Source organism: Eublepharis macularius, chromosome 8 (assembly GCF_028583425.1).
Source record: "Eublepharis macularius isolate TG4126 chromosome 8, MPM_Emac_v1.0, whole genome shotgun sequence".
Lineage (NCBI taxonomy): Eukaryota > Metazoa > Chordata > Lepidosauria > Squamata > Eublepharidae > Eublepharis > Eublepharis macularius.
The window spans coordinates 130,027,150-130,045,391 of NC_072797.1; the positions used below are offsets into that span (position 1 = coordinate 130,027,150).

Sequence of the window (18,242 nt, forward strand, 5' to 3'; positions counted from 1 at the left end):
AAGTAATGCATTTCAGTGGAGAACAAATTTGTCAACTTTTCCTAATGGATAATGTTTTCAAAATGATAACTTCTACAGTAGACTGGTTGTAAGCATCAGCCAAGCTATAATTTTGTGCAAATACGATATTTGTATTGACTGTTTCACTGTATACTGTGTTTTAATTCCAGGCTCAGATCCTCATCTGAAAAAAAAAAAAACCTTCCAAGCAGTTTTCTCCTCCAGACAGCATCACAGATATGAAACGATGGATACTTGTCTCGTGCTTATTAGGAATATGCTCTGCTATGCCGGTAATTCCAATATACCTTCACATCAAACTACTGACAGTATGCCAAACTAGAGAAGATACGGGCTGTTTTCACACTGCTTACCGGCCACGGAACATCACACCAAACTCCTGGAACGACATTATTTTCCTGGCGAGATTTCGCTGTCGTTCCGGGAGCTTGACACAATGTTCCGTGGCCGGTAAGCAGTGTGAAAATGGCCACAGTTTTATAGAGGTGATAAGTTGTAGCCCTCAGGACTTGCTTCTGAAAAGATCTGATTAGGATTGCTCCTATATCATGGCTCTCAGGTCAGTGGTTCAATGGAGACAAAGGTCCAACACAGACACCCCACCTGATCTTTTAAAGAGGGTGGATTCAATCAGTTCTCCTCTCAAGCTTTCCCCCTTTCCTGAACTCCCTTCCTCTCCCTTTACCTCCATTCCTTTCATTCATCCCAGTTTTGAATTATAATCAACGGCGGTGCTAATTATGCTTAATGCAAACCTGTTCCTTTGGATCCAGAATAAATTTTCCAGTGGCAGAATGGAAATTTCCTACCTCTCTTTCCCACTACAACCCATTGATCTGTACGAAATGCAGCTCCTGGGGGAATAGGAAAACCTGAGAAATGGCACAAAGTAAATCTTCAGTGGGAAGGGGGAATCTGCAAAAATTGCCAGTTTGTTCTGAATCCGACCTATGGAGACTCACAATTCTTTAAGTATAACTTTGAAAGCTTTCATCCCCATCAAGCTAATGTCGTTATGGTTAAATCCCACTACAACTAATAGAACAAGTTAGGCACAATTAATTTGAATGCCATTACATTCTATGGGATTATTTTATGATGCGGCGGTATTGGACCATTATTTTCGTGCATCGTGGAGTACGAATCTGTGGACATTTTAAAAAATTAATACAATATCAGTTCCATGAGTTCAGACTAATCATCAGTGGGAAAATAAAAGCCACAAACAGCTTACCAAATGCATATGCTGGGGGAAAAAGAAATTCCAGTAATATTTTGTTTGTTCACAAATGCTTCCTCAACACCCTGGGATACCTGGAAATGGGTAGTATAAGCCTTAAGGGATATATTTCCCACGTGTAGTTGCAAGAATTACACTGTAACCTATTTGGTATTCATTACAAAAACCTCTGAGAGCTGATCAATTTACAATGTGATCTTATACAGAGTTACTCTAGTATAAATCCATAGACTCAGACCCGAGTAACGGCGCATAGGATAGTTCTGAAGCTTGTCAGAGCTATAATTAATACACCCAAAGTCAAAGCTGCAGCACAGAAATTGAGCATAATAAATTATGTATAAATAGAGCATAATCAATAAAGAAGGGGGACAGAAACAAGGCAAAACAAAGAAAAAAAGCCAACTGGCACCAAGTGAAGAATCTTTAATAATTGCACAACCCTACGTGTTTCACATACAGCTTCATCAGGGGGACTCTTCCAAATTCCTTTTAATCACTTTAGCATAAATCAAATGTTTATAGTAGGGGAAAGGCTAGCAATTACGCCCTGAGAGTTATTTGTAGGCTTGTTAATCTTGCCAACAGCAGAATTTAAAGGTGAGATGATTGAACAGAGCACAATAAACAAATTTCAGAGGGGCAGCCAAGCTGGTCAACAGAAGAGTCCAACAGCACCTTAAAGGCCAACTAGATTCCCAGGATATAAACTTTCTGATCCCTTCATCAGATCTGAAGAAGGGAGCTTGACTCTCGAAAGCTTGTACCTTGAAAATTTTGTTGGTCAAGGTGCTAGTGGAATTAGAAGCTGAAACCAAGCCAACATAAAAATGTTGTTTCTTTTTATAGATTCAGAAGAGTTCGCCATGTTAGTTTGTAGTTGCAAAATAATAAAGGGTCCAGTAGCACCTTTAAGACTAACCAACTGTATTGTAGCATAAGCATCTGACGAAGAGAGCTGTGGTTCTCAAAATGCTACAATACAGTTATGCTACAATACAGTTGGTTAGTCTTAAAGGTGCTACTGGACTCTTTACTAAGTTTCTTTTTAAAAATTCATCTCTAAAGATTTGGAACAGCAGGCCAAACTAGAGGCATTCCAAGAAGTACCCTTGGAAAAACTGGCAAATTCCTTGTTAGGCAGTACTATCGGCATCACAGAACTCTTTCTGTGATGTCGATAATACTGCCTAACAAGGAATTTGGGCAGCTTCACAAAGCTACAGTTCCAAGAGTTCTTTAGGCATTCCAAAAGTACTGAAGTCTACCATAATTTACAGTCCTATGCTGATATTTAAGCTGTACATTTGGCAGGAAATTCTAAGTAACAGAACGCCAAAGGACTCTACCCCCTTGGCATGTTTACTCCACCACTGTCTGCCATTTGTTCAGGGCCTCTACATCTAGTGCAAATTTGCTATGATACCATTTGCATGATTCTTTACCATTTGGATTGGACAGAGTGCATTAATAGTAGCTATGCACACTGATCTCAGAGTGAACATGAATTTCTAAACATGATTGGAACATAGGGCTGGGTCAGGGAACTGATTGAAGGGAGACGGCAACATAATCAATGCCCCGTGTGTATTGTTTCAACCTCAGCATAGTCTCATAGTTATTAATAGATCTGTGTGTAAGGAAGGGAGAGAGTTACAGGCTGAGAATATTTGCCACACAGTTCAGTGTTCAATATCATTTTTCAAATGGTCCACGTGACACACAAAACTTTTTGGCCCATTCAGAATGCCTCCTGTGGCTCATCCAGGGGCTGACCATCGCATTCAAATTAAAGCTTTTCTCTGGAGAAAGTATGAAAAGTCCCCCCAGAGAGCCCCTCCATTGATAACCAGTTGCATATGGGAATCACTTCCTGATGGGCGTGGTGCCACCCTCCCCAAATTGGCTCTAGCGAAGCGTGGGAGCATGCCCGTGGCTGGCATGATGATGTCAGTTCACGCAAGCACACAAGCGTTCTTTGTGTGTGCACAGACTGCAACACGCGGGAGGTACCAGGAAGGTATAAGGGACCTGGCAACCCTTACTGGGGCCATGCTAACAAAACTATTGTTAAAAAATCTATGAATGCCATATTGATGTTGCTTTATTCAGAATTTCCTCAGTCATTTGTAAGCTGCCTTGAGACCTCCTTTGGTGTACAAAGGGAAGAGTAGCAGATAAACAAATAAATGCTTATTATCAGGGCTCTTTTTCTGGGAAAAAAGGTGGTGGAACTCAGTGATGGAACTCAGGACCGCACAATGATGTCACTTTGGGTCAGCTGGAACAAGGGGGGAGTTTTTAAAAGTTTAAATCACCCTTGATGAAAATGGTCACATGGCTGATGGCCCCGCCCCCTGATCTCCAGACAGAGGGGAGTTGAGATTGTCCTCCGCACCATGTGGCACGGAGGGCAATCTAAACTCCCCTCTGTCTGGAGATCAGGGGGCGGGGCCACCGGCCATGTGACCATTTTCAAGAGGTGCCAGAACTCTGTTCCACTGCATTCCTGCTGAAAAAAAGCCCTGCTTATTATTCCTTCCATCTCTTTCTCTCTAGCCAAATGTACAGATGTATTATCAAGCAGAAAAGAACAGAATGGAAACAGAACAGGATCTCTTTGTGTATTAGTTTCGGCTCCCAGACATTTGTCCTGAGTTGTAGCCTAAGCTTTTAAAGACTTTAAAGTTTGAATTGCAGTTGAGAATAAACATATTCTCTTTTCCTCCCTCCTCTAGTATGCTCGGCACTATAGTTACTCTGATCCGTTCCATGTGTGGATACACAATTTCCTTCCACCGCATTCATCGCCACCTTATTGGGGGAAGCGAAGAATTCATGATCACGATACTCAACAGGTGAACTGTTCCGGCTGTGATAAAGCCAGAGTGAGAGAGAGTTTAAACTAAGGATGCGTGAAGGCACCTTTTTGTTACGTTTCTGAATATTTCCTAAATGCATGACAATTTTTCACTGAGTCTTAAAAATATCTTTGGAAATGTTCACCAAGGTGCAAATTATCTACATGTGTTTGTTTGTTGCCTGAGGTTTACAAAAGCATCTTGCTGCCATGAAAAAGAGATCGCTTGGACAAAGTGTAGCGGAAACAAAACCTCGCCCTTTTATTACACGTTGACAGTCATCACTTAGGAGCAGTGGGTTCTTACCCCCATGCGCATGCAAGCTCAAGCGTGCTCTTGTGCCTACCTGCTGCACCGGAAATTGACATCATTTTCCAGCATGGCATGGAAGCTATGGGTCATGCCAGGGGACAATTTGCTGTGTTTGCATTGGTGGTGTGTGTGGGGGATTTTTAGCAAATCATCTCCTGGCACAACCCATAGCTTTCACATCACACCAGAAAATTGCATCATTTTCTGGTGCAATCACACAGCCTCAGCTCTCAAATAGCAATTTGGTGTAGTGGTTAAGAGCAGCAGGACTCTAATCTGGAGATCCAGGTTTGATTCCCCACTCCTCCACTTGAAGCCAGCTGGGTGACCTTGGGTGAGTCACAGTTCTCTCAGAGCTCTCTCAGCTCCACCCACCTCACAAAGTGTATGTTGTGGGGATATTAATAACATACTTTGTAAACTGCTCTGGGTGGGCATTAAGTTGTCCTAAAGGGCGGTATATAAATTGAATGTTATTATTATTTAAGGTGATAAGAACGCAGAAAATTTTATCAAGGTTCCCAGCAAATAGCCCCTTCCTTGGCTTCTCAGGTCCAGATGCTGACTCCACCTTTCTGGGCGAAACCATCTAACGCATGGGAGTTACACTAGACCACAGGCTTTTCCCATAATGAATCCAGTCCTTTGGAATGACCTACCACAGTGGGAGAGCGCTTTTGCTTGCCACGTTTAGAAAAAAATATAGTATAGTTTTATTCAAAGACAGCATTTTGCAGCGGGTAAACTGTCTTGGCAGATTTGGCTGCTTTTTATTTCTCTGTATTTTTAATTGATGCATTTTAAAATCTTGTTAACTGATTCATGTTGCATTGTTAGCCCCTTGAGTGTCAGGAGATGAGGTTAGATAATACATATTTTAACCAAATGAATCACTTCGTACAATGATAAAGATGACCAGCAATGCAACCCTCAGAAAAGATAGATCCTTCTAAGCCCTTTGACTTCAATTAGGTCGTGACCCATCTGTTGGAACCTACCAGGTTTTCATCTGGTGAAAGATGGAGGAAGAGTCTCTTTTCACCACCAAAAGTCTACTGCAGGGGTCATCATGGGACATCCATAGACAGAAGCCATTCAGGGCTACAGTGAAGAAGAGAATTGTTAGGGATCAGGTAGAATAGCTGGTAGGATCCAGCCCACCGTCTCGCACTGAGAACCAGCAGTGGCGCTAGGGCTTTCGGGGCTTGTGGCCAGGCGGCGGGCTGGGTGCCCACGCCTGCATGCACACGCACGCACACACGCACTGGCCTGTGTGATGACATCATGTGTGACATCATCATGGGTGCACACGTGCCGCTGGCCTGACTGCTGCGGCGGGCGGCTGGGATGGCACGCGGGTGGCCTCCCAGCGCTCCTGCTCGGTTGCCCTGCACCGCCACAGACGCCTGCCTGTGGCTGCTGTGCCTGGCTGCGGGCGTGTGCTGGTGGCGGTGCATGGCGGGAGGGCTAGGAGGCTGCAGCTCCATGGCGTGCACTCCTGCCCCCCAAGCCTCCTCTGGCGCCCCCTCCAGCTCCCCACGCCCTAAGGCCACCGCCTACCTGGCCTCAATGGGCGCGCAGGCCCTGCTGAGAACAATAAACGGACCTCACAAAGCCATTTGGTAGGGAACAATGACTGGAACTGGCAAACGCTGTAGCAAGAATGTTTTAATTTTAAAATGAAAACAATCTAAACTATGTTCACAAATATTTATGAAAGAAGAAAATTCACATTCTGACTTCCATGACTGTTAGTGTGTTTTAATGGCTTTGTATTGTTATCTTATCCATAAGCTACCTTGAAAGGCAGTATATACATTTTCTAAATAAATGTATACAGTAATAAGGACTACAGATGTATTAGATGTATTAGGATGTGGCTTCTTCGGACGACTGGCACAATCAACACATTTTCCTTTGCATTGTCAGGAGAACTCAAATAAAGTTGAGAATGTGATGAAGTTAGGTAACTCACCATCTTGAGCATAATTCATTGGTGATTTTATCCTTTTCCTTATGGTAATTTGTTCTGCTCTTGCTCCACAGTATGAATATACAATGCCGGTACACCCTCCTCCTCTGCCATCTCAGCAAACTCCCATTCTGCATCATGGAGTGCAAGAGCAATTTCCTATCCTAGTGACAAATCAAATCCCATTCTCTACAAGGCAAGGACAACTCCAGCAGTATGATATACAGCCGCCATTCCAGCAGAAACTCTTTGCACAGCAAGAAGGACATCACCCGGTTGTTCAACAATTGCTGCCATTAGACAGGCAAACACAACAGGTCAGTCTTATAGACATTTGACAAATCAATCCAAAACCCAGTAGTACTGGAGACAATTTGCAGGGACGTTAGTTCTTGGACCAATAACCTCATTGCATATAGTGGGGAACCTACCACAATGCCTCTACCAAACACAGAATAGAATGAAAGTGAGAGCCAAGCTACAAGTGACGCCTGACGCAGGTTGGACACTTGCCAGCTTCCCTCAAGTTTTGATGGGAAATGTAGGCGTCTTGGTCTTGCAGCTGTAATGGAGAGCCAAGCTGTAAGACCAGGATGCCTACATTTCCCATCAAAACTTGAGGGAAGCTGACAAGTGTCCAACCTGTGTCAGGTGTCACTTGTAGCTTGGCTCTGAGCAACATGGCCATTTCCACACACTCTTAAAGGGACGTACCACTCACTGCTTGTTGTCATCCCTCGCTGATGGCTTTTCCCCAGGAATCCAGGCAAGTGGGCGTCAATGTGGCAAATGAGGTTTAATGTAGCCAAGTGTCAAGTAATGCACAATGGGGCCAAAAACCCCAAATATAAAGACACACTGAAGGGGTCCAAACTGGCGGAGACTGACCAAGAGAGAGATCATGGAGTCATGGTGGATAACTCACTGAAAATGTCAATACAGTGTGCGACGGCAATAAAAAGGCCAACACTATGCTGGGGATTATTAGGAAGGGAATAGAAAACAAATCAGCTAGCATCATAATGCCCCTGTATAAATCAATGGTACGGCCTCATTTGGAATACTGTGTACAATTCTGGTCACCAAAGTACAGAAAAGGGCAGAAAAGGGCAACTAGAATGATTAAAGGGATGGAACACTTCCCCTATGAAGAAAGGTGAAAGCGCTTGGGGCTCTTTAGCTTGGAGAAACGACGACTGAGGGGTGACATGTTAGAGGTTTACAAGATTATGCATGGGACAGAGAAGGTAGAGAAAGAAGTATTTTTCTCCCTTTTTTACTATACAAGAACTCGTGGGCACACAATGAAATTCCTGCGCAGTCGGGTTAGAACGGATAAAAGAAAGTACTTCTTCACCCAAAGGGTGATTAACACATGGAATTCACTGCCTCAGGAGGTGGTGGCAGCTTCAAGCACAGACAGCTTCAAGAGGGGATTGGATAAACATATAGAGCAGAGGTCCATCAGTGGCTATTAGCCACAAGGTATAGATGGAACTCTCTGTCTAGGGTACTGGTGCTCTGTATTCTTGGTGTTTGGGGAGGGCAATCAGTGGGAGGGCTTCTAGTGTCCCTTCCCCACTGGCAGACCTCCTGAGGGCACCTGGTTTTTGGCCACTGTGTGACACAGAGTGTTGACTGGATGGGCCACTGGCCTGCTCCAACATGTCTTCTCTTAAGTTCTTATCCAGACGTCTCCATTTGCAAAACGTTTGCAGGCCAATTGGCTTTCGGTTTTTTTGGCACCTTTTCTGGGAATGCACTTTCTGCAGTCACAAAAAGGCGCAGAAAAAATGGAAGCCAGACGTCACCCTCATTCCATGCGTGGGCTGTTCCTTTAAGGGAATGTGGAAATGGCCAGTGTTCTCAGAAAGAAGACAATATTGTTGAAAGAAGACAATAGAGAAGACAATATTGTTGAAAGAAAACCCCTTATAGACATTTGACATGAAATAGATAATAATGATGTGATGAGTTCTGGATTTATGAACTAAGAAATTTGGACATTAGAAAAATAGAGCTTTAATCATCAACACAAAGTAAAGAGAAAATTTGAAAATGATTCTTACATTTGTTGCAGAGAAAATTGGAAGCCTTCTTTTAGCTTATATCGTTTTTTCTTCTTGCCTTTCCCCCTGCCCCATTTTTTGTTTTGTCTATATGCTTTATTTGTTAGCTGGTTTTTTTGTTTGGTTAGTGTTTGTGTATCTGTTTTGCTATGCTTTATCTTATTTTATAAAAAAATTAAGTAAAAAAAAGTGGGGAAAGTTGCATAGAAAAGGTGTGTGCATGTGTTGTGACTGGCAAGCAACATGAAGTCTCTTATTTGGCCAGCTTAGATTTAAATATTAGGCGTCTGCATGCAGTTTTAAGTGCATGTTAAGACTAGGGTTGCCAGCTCCAAGTTGGGAAATTCCTGAAGATCTGGAGGGTGAAACCTGGAGAAACCTGGAGAAAGTGGGGTTTGGGGAGGGAAAGGACCTTGACATGGCATAATTCAATAGTCCACCCCCAGTTCTCCAGGTGAACTGATCTCTGTGGCCTGGAGACCAATTGTAATTCCAGGAGATCTCCAGCCACTACCTGGAGGCTGGCAACCCTAGTTAAGACTGAGGACCAAACTAGACATGACAGCATCTTTGTGGCTACTATCATGGGGATGTTGTCACCATTTTAAGGAGATTTTAAAAGAACCCACTATTGATTGGGCCTGCAGCACAGAGCTCTTGTCCACCCCTTGTGCAACTTTAGAGTGAGGGTGCAGCCATTTTGGCACTTGATAAGCTGGTGGGGGGGGGGGACAAGATCAGGTGCTCACAGGATTTTTAAATCACCTTAAATGGGGTTGTCCCTGTGGAATCCACAAAGCTGCCACCACCACGCCTTATTTGACCCTCAGTCTTAACTTTATTCACTTTAAGCCTTGAAAGTGTATAGTTTTTAATCTATCTTCTTTTTATAACACAGTTACCATTTCAAGAATACTCGGCAACATTGGGTCAGGCAGTAAGTATGCTTTTCCATGGCATAGCTCCCTAGTTCACTAAAGTTTATTGCGTTTCATTTCACGGTGGATAAAAATAAAGAGCTGGCACACTGCAGTGGATAAAAATGTGAGATTGGATGAGCCCTGATCGAATCTCACCCCAGCCTTTGGCAAACTGCTATTTCCTCAGCGCTGAAGTAGAGGCATAATAATACCAGTCTACCATTTATGACTTTTTAAAGGATTACTAAGATAATATCTGTTAGGTGAACACTACATTTCAGCACGATAAGTTCTTGTGTAAAAATCGCTATTTACAAATAAGTCACTGTTATTTGTTCCTTTCATATGTGAGGGTTCACCTTGTTTTGATAGTTATGCATATGCTGAAATACCTGTTCTGTGTACATTTAATTTTCCCCACACTGGATGCTGTTCTATTTCTTGTCTTTGCAAAGATTTACCCAAGTTTGCTTGGAACTCCACAGGAGCCTGTACAGCAGCCACAGCAACGATCAGTAAGTTCATTATTATTGTGGCTGTTATTGTTATCTATCTTCTTCCTTTCTCACTGAAACTCAGGGCAGATTTCACAGTTACTCTCCAAATACTGCCTCCACGCTAACCCAAATCCAGTCACGTTGACCACGAGTCAAGGGAGGGGGGATCACTTTGACGGGTCCTGTTGCCTTACCCACTGGGCCCACAGTTTCCCCCGAGCCAAAGGCAGCAGTTCCTACCACATCTTTTGGGAGGCAAGCTTGACTGTGCTGTGGGAGATTGTTTCTACCTAAACGGGGGCTTCTCAGGCAGCAGAGTTCCGTCATGCAGTAAGATCTTCACAACTGGTGGCGCAGTGCATTACCTGGTGCTGCTGCAAGCCCAGGCAGGCCCCAGGCAGCCAATGGCAATCAGGATCACCAGATGCAAAATGCCATGAGAGTACAGGCAGGGAGGACCAAAGGGAATATTGACAAATATTTTTAATTTTTCTGTTTCTTTATAAGAAGATATTAATATGAGGCTTTTTCTTATGTTACATCAATCTATATATATATTTAAAGGCAAGTGTCCTGACTGACTTATCACCGCCAAGCCCAAGCCCCTGGACCTAGAAACATGAAATTTGGGGAGAATATTCCTTTCACGATGTAAACACTCACTAAGAAGGGATTTTAAGAAATTCTCCCCCTAAGAGGGTAAAAAGGGGTAAAATGTATTTTCCTAAAGGGTACAGCTTCCCTGTGTGGCTGGCAGGTAGCTGCCTGCTTGCACCCCCGCCCACTGCCAGCTCGGCCACTCTTCCCTGATTGGGCTAGCCTTTCAAGGACATTTGCACATGCGGGTTGATTGGGGCTCACAATATTCCACACCTCATCTCCCCCCCCCCCACACACAGAATGTTGGAACGCAGAGGTCATTTGCATATGCAGCCTGATTGGTCCTCACCCCCCACTTTTGAAACAGTCTGTAATTGCTATTAAGAGTCATTGAATGTGTCCTGAGATCAAATGCACCTCCCAGTCTTCCCCTCAAAGTTCCCCAGGGTTGCCAATGTACCTGTGGGGGTCTGATTTTCCTGTGGGGCTGGCAGGCTTCTGCCTGCTTGCACCTCCCTCTCTCTGATTGGTCAGCTGTGGGACTCCGTGTTCTGAAGTAAAAATCCGGTAAAGGAAGCTGCAGATGGTTGAAGAAAGAACAAGACTCCTGAATAGGGATAACATGCTTTGCTTTATTCAAACACCTTTGTAAAAATTGGGTACTATGCTATTATACTACAAAACCAACTCAAAACACACATACAAAACAAAAATTGATACATACCCATAAATATTATAACTGGATTTAAAGTAGTTAAATACCGTAGCGAAGCATGGGTATCAATCTAGTCATTAATAAACAGGTATACATCCGCTATATGGCATCCAGGCTGGTTAATTTTAAAGACTCGCCTGCTTGGATAACTAAAGGATTCTTTTGGCCACTAGAAACCCCCTCCCCAAACCCCAATCCTATCAATGAGCAATATATATTCAAAGCAACTAGTTTTGATTTGAATAATAATGCTTAATTTGGTCTAGTGGGACTGGAATGTTCATAATCTGTATACCAATGGAATATGACAACCGATGATATGCATGGCTGTATCCATACATTACACTAAACTCTTACTGATTTTTGAATATCATCATTTCTCTCAAAGAATCCTGGGAAATGTATTCTGGTAAGGTATTGAAAATTCCTTGTTGGAGGTCTCTACACACCCTCTCTGATCTCCCTGATAAAGTGGGGATGATTTAATTTGTTACTGTTTTACATTACAATACCAATTGTCTCCTAAACCAGCTCTTCATTAAACTATTTCTCTTTGTCTAGATTTATCCCAGTTTGTATTACATGCCTTACGTAGCAAACCAAGGAGTGAGTATCTTCCATTTCTATACAACCGATGGATGATATCTCCATCGTTATGATGGTGGGGGGAGGCTAATATGTTGCAAGGACCTGGGGCTGGAGCACATAGGGAAACTGGGCCACCCAGCATTGGGACATAGTAGACTTGCTGGTCCCCCCAGTCAGGGTGGGTCTTGTTGCCTCCAGCAGAGGGAGAACAACATTTATTTTTATTGATTTTAATTTTTAAAACCTCAACAGCAGTGCATGCATCATTACTTCACTTCTGAGGAAAACCCAGAAGAGATAGAGGGTAGGAATCACCAGAAACTCCATGATAAAACTATAGAGTTCCCAGCAATTCCTGGAGCTACCCTCCATCAGTTCTTGGTTTTCCCCAGAAGTGACATAATGACACATGTGACATCACAGCCCTCCTCCCCCATGTTCTCACCTCTTAACTATCTAACCCTAGGACAAAGGAAAAAGTTTTGCCTCTGTTACGATGATATCCCAGATGGTATCCCTCTGTTACGATGGTATTAATTAGAATTTAAGGATTATAAACGTGTTCAGTACAGGAAACGAACTGACCCAAGGTCATCCAAAAGTGTGCTTTGTGGCCTTGAACCCAGACATCCCAGTGCTAACTACTAGAGCCAGTTTGGTGTAGTGGTTAAGATCGCTGGAACTCTTATCCGGAGAACCGGGTTTGATTCCCCACTCCTCTGCTTGGGTGACCTTGGGTCAGCCACAGCTCTCTCAGAGCTCTCTCAGCCCCTCCCACCTCACAGGGTGATGGTTGTGGAGATAATAACAACATTCTTTGTAAACCGTTCTGAGTGGGTATTCAGTTGTCCTGAAGGGCAGTATATAAATCAAATATTATTATTATATTATTATAGACTCCTCTGACTTACTATTATGAAATGGATACTGAAGTTGTTGGGGTTGCCAACCTGAGCCCGCTGGTGTGGGGAGGACGGAATATAAGTCAAATATAAATCAAATAAATAAATAAACCTCTGGGTGGGGCCTGGAGTTCCCCCAGTATGACAATTGATCTCCAAACCATAAAAATCAGTTCCTGTGGAGAAAACAGGGTCTTCCTCTATGCTGAGCTACTTTTCTTCCTCAAAATCCACACTTCCGAGGGTCCAACCCCAAATCTCCAGGAATTTCCCAATACAGCGATGGAAACTCTCGTTTTTAAACAAAGGGTTTTTCACGCTATGTAAATTGGGCTGGCGAAACTTTTTCCTGATATGTGGTTTGTTTACGTGTTCCTTAGGCCGCTCCTGGCAGATTAGGAGGAATAGTGAGCTCAGAAGAAATGCAGGTAGGTAAAAAAAGCCAAGCTGTGATTCGCTCTTCAGCAGCTTCTCTCTCCAGAGATCTCATACTATAAATAAAAATGTCCTGATGTGAGCTGAATCAGACAATTATCTGCAAAGTGTCTAATAACTCAGGGGAAAGGGTGGTCTTTGAATCTAACCCCAAGTTCAAGTATTAGGGGGCACAGTGGTCATTCCACAGAAAAAGAGCCAGAGGAACTCATTAGCATAACTCATTAGCATATGCCATGCCCCTTGCCATCACCAGAAGCGTGTCATTAGCATAACTGATTTGCATATGCCAGACACCCCTGACATCACCTATCCTGGCTGTTTTGGACCCAATCCTGGCCATTCAGGGCTGAAATTGGGCCCAAAATGGCAAAAAGGGGCTGAAAATGGCTGAAAAGGGGCCCAAAATTGTCAGGATCAGGCTGCTACTGAACAGGAGAGTGATCCACCACCAGTCATAGGCCCAATCTGGGCTGTTTCAGCCCCAATCCAGGATGAAACGGGCCCAAAATGGCCGAGTCAGGTGGGCGGGGCCACCTGAAATGTGACCTCTTTAGGGAACTGCTGGAACTGCGTTCCTGCGTGTTCCTCCTCGAAATGAGCCCTGAGGGGGAGGCCAGACAGCATGCCCAAGACAGCTCACAAAAATACTTTGAAATGTAAAGCCGGTTGCAGCAGCAGCAGATTATGGTAGGGCAGCAAGCAACAGCAGTCTTTTAAAAAAATGTATCAGCAGATCAGATATACCTGTCTCCTTCTTGGAGCAAAGAATCCCATCATTCTTGGTATGGCGCTGAAAAAAGCTTTGCCTCATATGCCCATCGCTCTCATCTCCGTTATTCATGATCACACAAAACAGGGCATCAGTTGCTGACCTCTGACCCCTGGCAGGCTCAAATGAGCAGATGGGGTCTTTAAGGGACCCTTGTCCTGGGCTTTTTTCAAGGTCTGAATAAGCAACCAGAACCTTGCCCAGAACCTTGCCCAGTGAAGGTGATTTATCTCAGGTCTTGCCTGCTGATCATGATGGGTCCCAATTTTGACCCTGCCTGTTTCATTCTGGAGCAACTTTGTGTGCCCCCCCCTCTCCATTTGGACTCCTAGCATCTCTGCATTTAATGACCCCACTAAAAACAGAGGGAATGGTTTTCCACGCCAAGCATTTTATTTTTTCTATATGAGACTCAAACTTTCGTTAGCAACCTAATTTTTACTGATTCAGCTATAAAGCTTAAATCCAGAATGAAAAGACAAGATCATAATGCCAAAGAAAACTCATGCAGAGATTTCATAAGCTATTACAAACATGAAGGAGTCCACAGAATTTACAAACCAAAATAAAATAAGAGATTTGGGCACAATCCAGACACAAGCAAGGACTTCCCAATTGTATTGATGTCTATGGGATAGGTTAACAGTGTAACAGAGTTGCACCCTTCCAAATCCGTTGAAGCGATTAGAAGGATATAACTCTACTTTCTGTCACTGAGAATTAAGAGATCTAAAAGGTCTCAACTTTACTTGTTTCCCCCCCACGGGTTTCACAGATTGCTAGTATTGACTTCAGTTTATCTTGAGTTTTGCCATTCATTCATTAGAACTAGGCTATAAGTATATTAATTTAGGAGTGAACATAACAATGTCATGATATTCCATTGTTTCATGGTCACTTTTTCAGGTTTTGAATTTATCTTCCTTGTATTCATTGCACAAAAATGTGTATGCACTGTCCAAATGAATCTCTACAGTGAATGAAATGTGTTTTCTATCTGTGCTAATCTCTCAGGGAAATGGCGGCGGCGGTGGCAAGTGCCATCAAGTCACAGCTGATTTATGGTGACCTTCCCCCCTCCCCCCGCTGGTGTTTCTAAGGCAAGAAACTGACAGAAGTGGTTTGCTATTGCTCTGGGTCAGATCTAGGGTTGCCGGTGCCCGGTGCAACCCTTGCTCTGGCCTCGGTGTGCGCACACAGCGTGCGCGCGTGCTCCCGGCGCTGCGTGATGTCACTTCTGTGACATCATCATGCAGGGGTGGGAGGCGTGCTGCCCACGCAGCAAGCTGACCGGCCAAGTGGCTGGTGCGCTGTGGAGCTGGTGGTGGCGGTGCTGGGGCAGCCGGCTTGCCACGTGGGCGGCTGAGCGCAGGGCTGGGAGGTCCTGTGCGCGCGGCAAGCCAGCCGCTCCATCGGAGGGGGCAGGCGAGGGCCTCCCAACCCTGCACTTAGCCTCCTTCACGGCAAGCCATGGCACGCTCCTGGCAGCTAGCAGCTGCGCCTGGCGCCCCCTCTTTGGTGGCGCCAGGGGCAGGCTACCTCCCCTTCCCCCCCTCAATCCGGCCCTGCTATTGCCTGCCTCTGTATAGCAACCCTGGTCATCTTTGGAGGTCTCCCATCTACAGCCAACAGTGGTTAGCTTCAATATTTGACAACATCAGGCTTGCCTGGGCTATCCAGATCAGAGAACGATAGGTTACATCAAATATGTATCAGCCAACAACAATGGCGACCCTATGTCTAATTCTCCCTCTCACTTCACAACGTCTAGAACCATTTATTCATGTCCCGATGGCACAACATTGTGTTTCATTGTCCCCCCCCACCAGCAAATGATGCAGAGCAGCAGCAGGGAAAGACACAATGTTCTAAAATCAGCATAGGCTTGCAATTTGCCCGTTGGGGAGGGGAGATCTTCAGCCCCCAGCTCCCGTTGCTTGCCTCTGCTCCAGGGGCAAGTAGGAGAAAAATAAAGAGGAAAATAGTTGTTGATGCCTTAGCATGACATCAATTGACATAGGACCAAGCTAGAAGTGACAAAGGACACTTGAATGGCAAGTGAACAGACTTGAGTGTATTCCTCCCTGTTCACTTGTGCTTCACTTGCACTCCACTCGACCACGTGATCCAGGTCAGAGAACAGGGAGGAATACACGTGAGTGTGTTCACTTGCCGTTCAAGTGTCCTTCGTCACTTCTAGCTTGGCCCTTAGGTAGCACCATTGTTCCGATGGCATACCCCATGTCCTCACCCACCCCCAACTCTTGGCTGGCAACCGTAATCAGTGCCCAGGTAAGTTTTCCTAAACGATATGGAGCGGGGAGGATTACAACTTAAAATGTATATATATTCCAAAAAGGTAAATATTATAGGTGTGCACAAAATTCAAAATAAAAACAAGTTAAAAACATAAGGCCTGAATAGCAGGCTACAGGCGTATGTTAAAATTTGCTAAAACGTTCTCCATACACAGATGATGATCCAGTCCGATGACCAACACAAAGACAGACCATTCGTGTTTGGGTCCTAAGGCCTTCCTCAGTGGTCAATTGTACAATATTTATGATAATCTTAACACACCCACACTGTCAGAAACCAATATAAAAATGCTCCCGGTGCTCTTATCTTTTGTATTGTGTGACAGAATACAAATTGTTGCAGCAGGCTGTGGATGGCGCTCATACAATGCACTTCATTAGATACTGTATCCTGAGGCTTGGTTTCCAATGCATTTGGGTGTGTTTCATCAGTCTGTAGTTACAGCCAAGTGGCCAAGAATGTGAAACAGTCATGGTAAATAATTAAATGTATCATCGTATTTTCCAGGGTGGTGGCCTCGGTGCACCAGCCTATCGTGCCATGAGCCCTGATTTCTTTGGTATGAGTGCTGGATTTGGAAACCCTCCACCGAACAGACTAGGCCAGCCCGGTGATTACACAGTAGAAGACGATCAACTTGGAATAACAGAACAGCCTGACGTTCAAGGAGGAGCTAACCCGGCCGCTAACCCTTCAGGCAACGGGAACAGTGTCGTCTCCCTGAACAACAACCTGGGAGGTGCTTTGTCTAATGCCAACAGCAACCTGATGAACCCTGCTGGGCAGAGTCAAGGACCTGCGGGTGGCCTCCAAGCTACTGTAAACCCACTCGTGACTCAAGGCCTCCCCGACAGCTTTGTCCCTTTTGAGGCCGACACTCTTATGCCGCTGGATCCCACCATGTCCCCGGATGCCATATACACACCCCAGACAGGATATGAGGCTGGCCAGCCACAAGATGGATGGCATTTTCAAGAACCCTGAATAACCCATCAGGAACATGCCACACCTGCATATATACCCTTCAGCAGGGCTTTTTTTCTGGGAAAAGAAGTGGTGGAACTCAGTGGGTTGCCCTCGGAGAAAATGGTCACATGGTTGGTGGCCCCGCCCCCTGATCTCCAGACAGTGGGGAGTTGAGATTGCCTTCCTCGCCGCTGCGTGGAGGGCAATCTCAACTCCCCTCTGTCTGGAGATCAGGGGGCGGGGCCACCAGCCATGTGACCGTTTTCAAGAGGTTCCGGAACTCCGTTCCACCGCGTTCCAGCTGAAAAAAAGCCTTGCCCTTCAGATATTTCCTGTGCTAGATGCGCTAGCTTAGGAGGACTATTACTCTTCTGTTGAACGAGCACTCAGGCATTCCTTGTGCTAAAATAAATGTATGCAGCTTGCAGCAGCGATGATGTAACCTTTCTTTCACGTTTTGCATTTCACATTTGGAAAAATATCGGAGGAGCCAGATGATGGATGGCTAAAAATATATTAAAAAACAGGTTCTCGACTGGTGTTTGTGCCTTTGTTTATGCCCCCTTTAGCTTTCATATGCTTCAAGCCCTTGCACGACTGCTATTTTGAATAATATTTATGAAAGCTTTGGCTTTAGAGACAAGCAACACTCTCAAGATTTATAAGTAGCTTCACTAAACTGAAGTTGATGGTTGGTATGTGGCTCGGGTTCCAATGAGATGGCTTGGTGTATTACATTGATTTACTTAGGCACTGTGCAATAAACTTTTATTTAACCATGTTAATGTTTCTGTGGCTTTTTTAAAAAAAAATCCTTTTTTTTAGAAGAGTCTTGATTAAATGAGAGTACGCTGTGCCCAGGATGTTTGACAATCCTTACAATTTGCAAATGAGACGTCTTGAATGCTTCCGAAACACTCTATATAATTTCTCTACGTTACACTACACACCCACACAAGATTTACTTCTAAGTTCCTGGACAGCAGCTAATTTTGCTAGATGACCTTTTTGAGACAGAGTGGAGGATAGGAGGATGAAAGATGAGTTCCCAAC

The 18,242-nt window shown here is 44.4% G+C and overlaps 1 protein-coding gene across 1 annotated transcript; it reads left to right on the forward strand.

Annotated features, from left to right (window-relative positions):
• The first annotated feature begins 239 nt into the window (after window positions 1–239).
• AMBN (ameloblastin) lies at window positions 240–17,207 on the forward strand. Its single transcript, XM_054986154.1, has 8 exons — window positions 240–293; window positions 4,000–4,119; window positions 6,481–6,723; window positions 9,374–9,412; window positions 9,851–9,910; window positions 11,769–11,813; window positions 13,078–13,125; window positions 16,731–17,207. The coding sequence occupies exons 1-8, from the start codon at window positions 240–242 to the stop codon at window positions 17,205–17,207; spliced, it is 1,086 nt and encodes a 361-aa protein (XP_054842129.1).
• The last annotated feature ends 1,035 nt before the right edge of the window (window positions 17,208–18,242 follow it).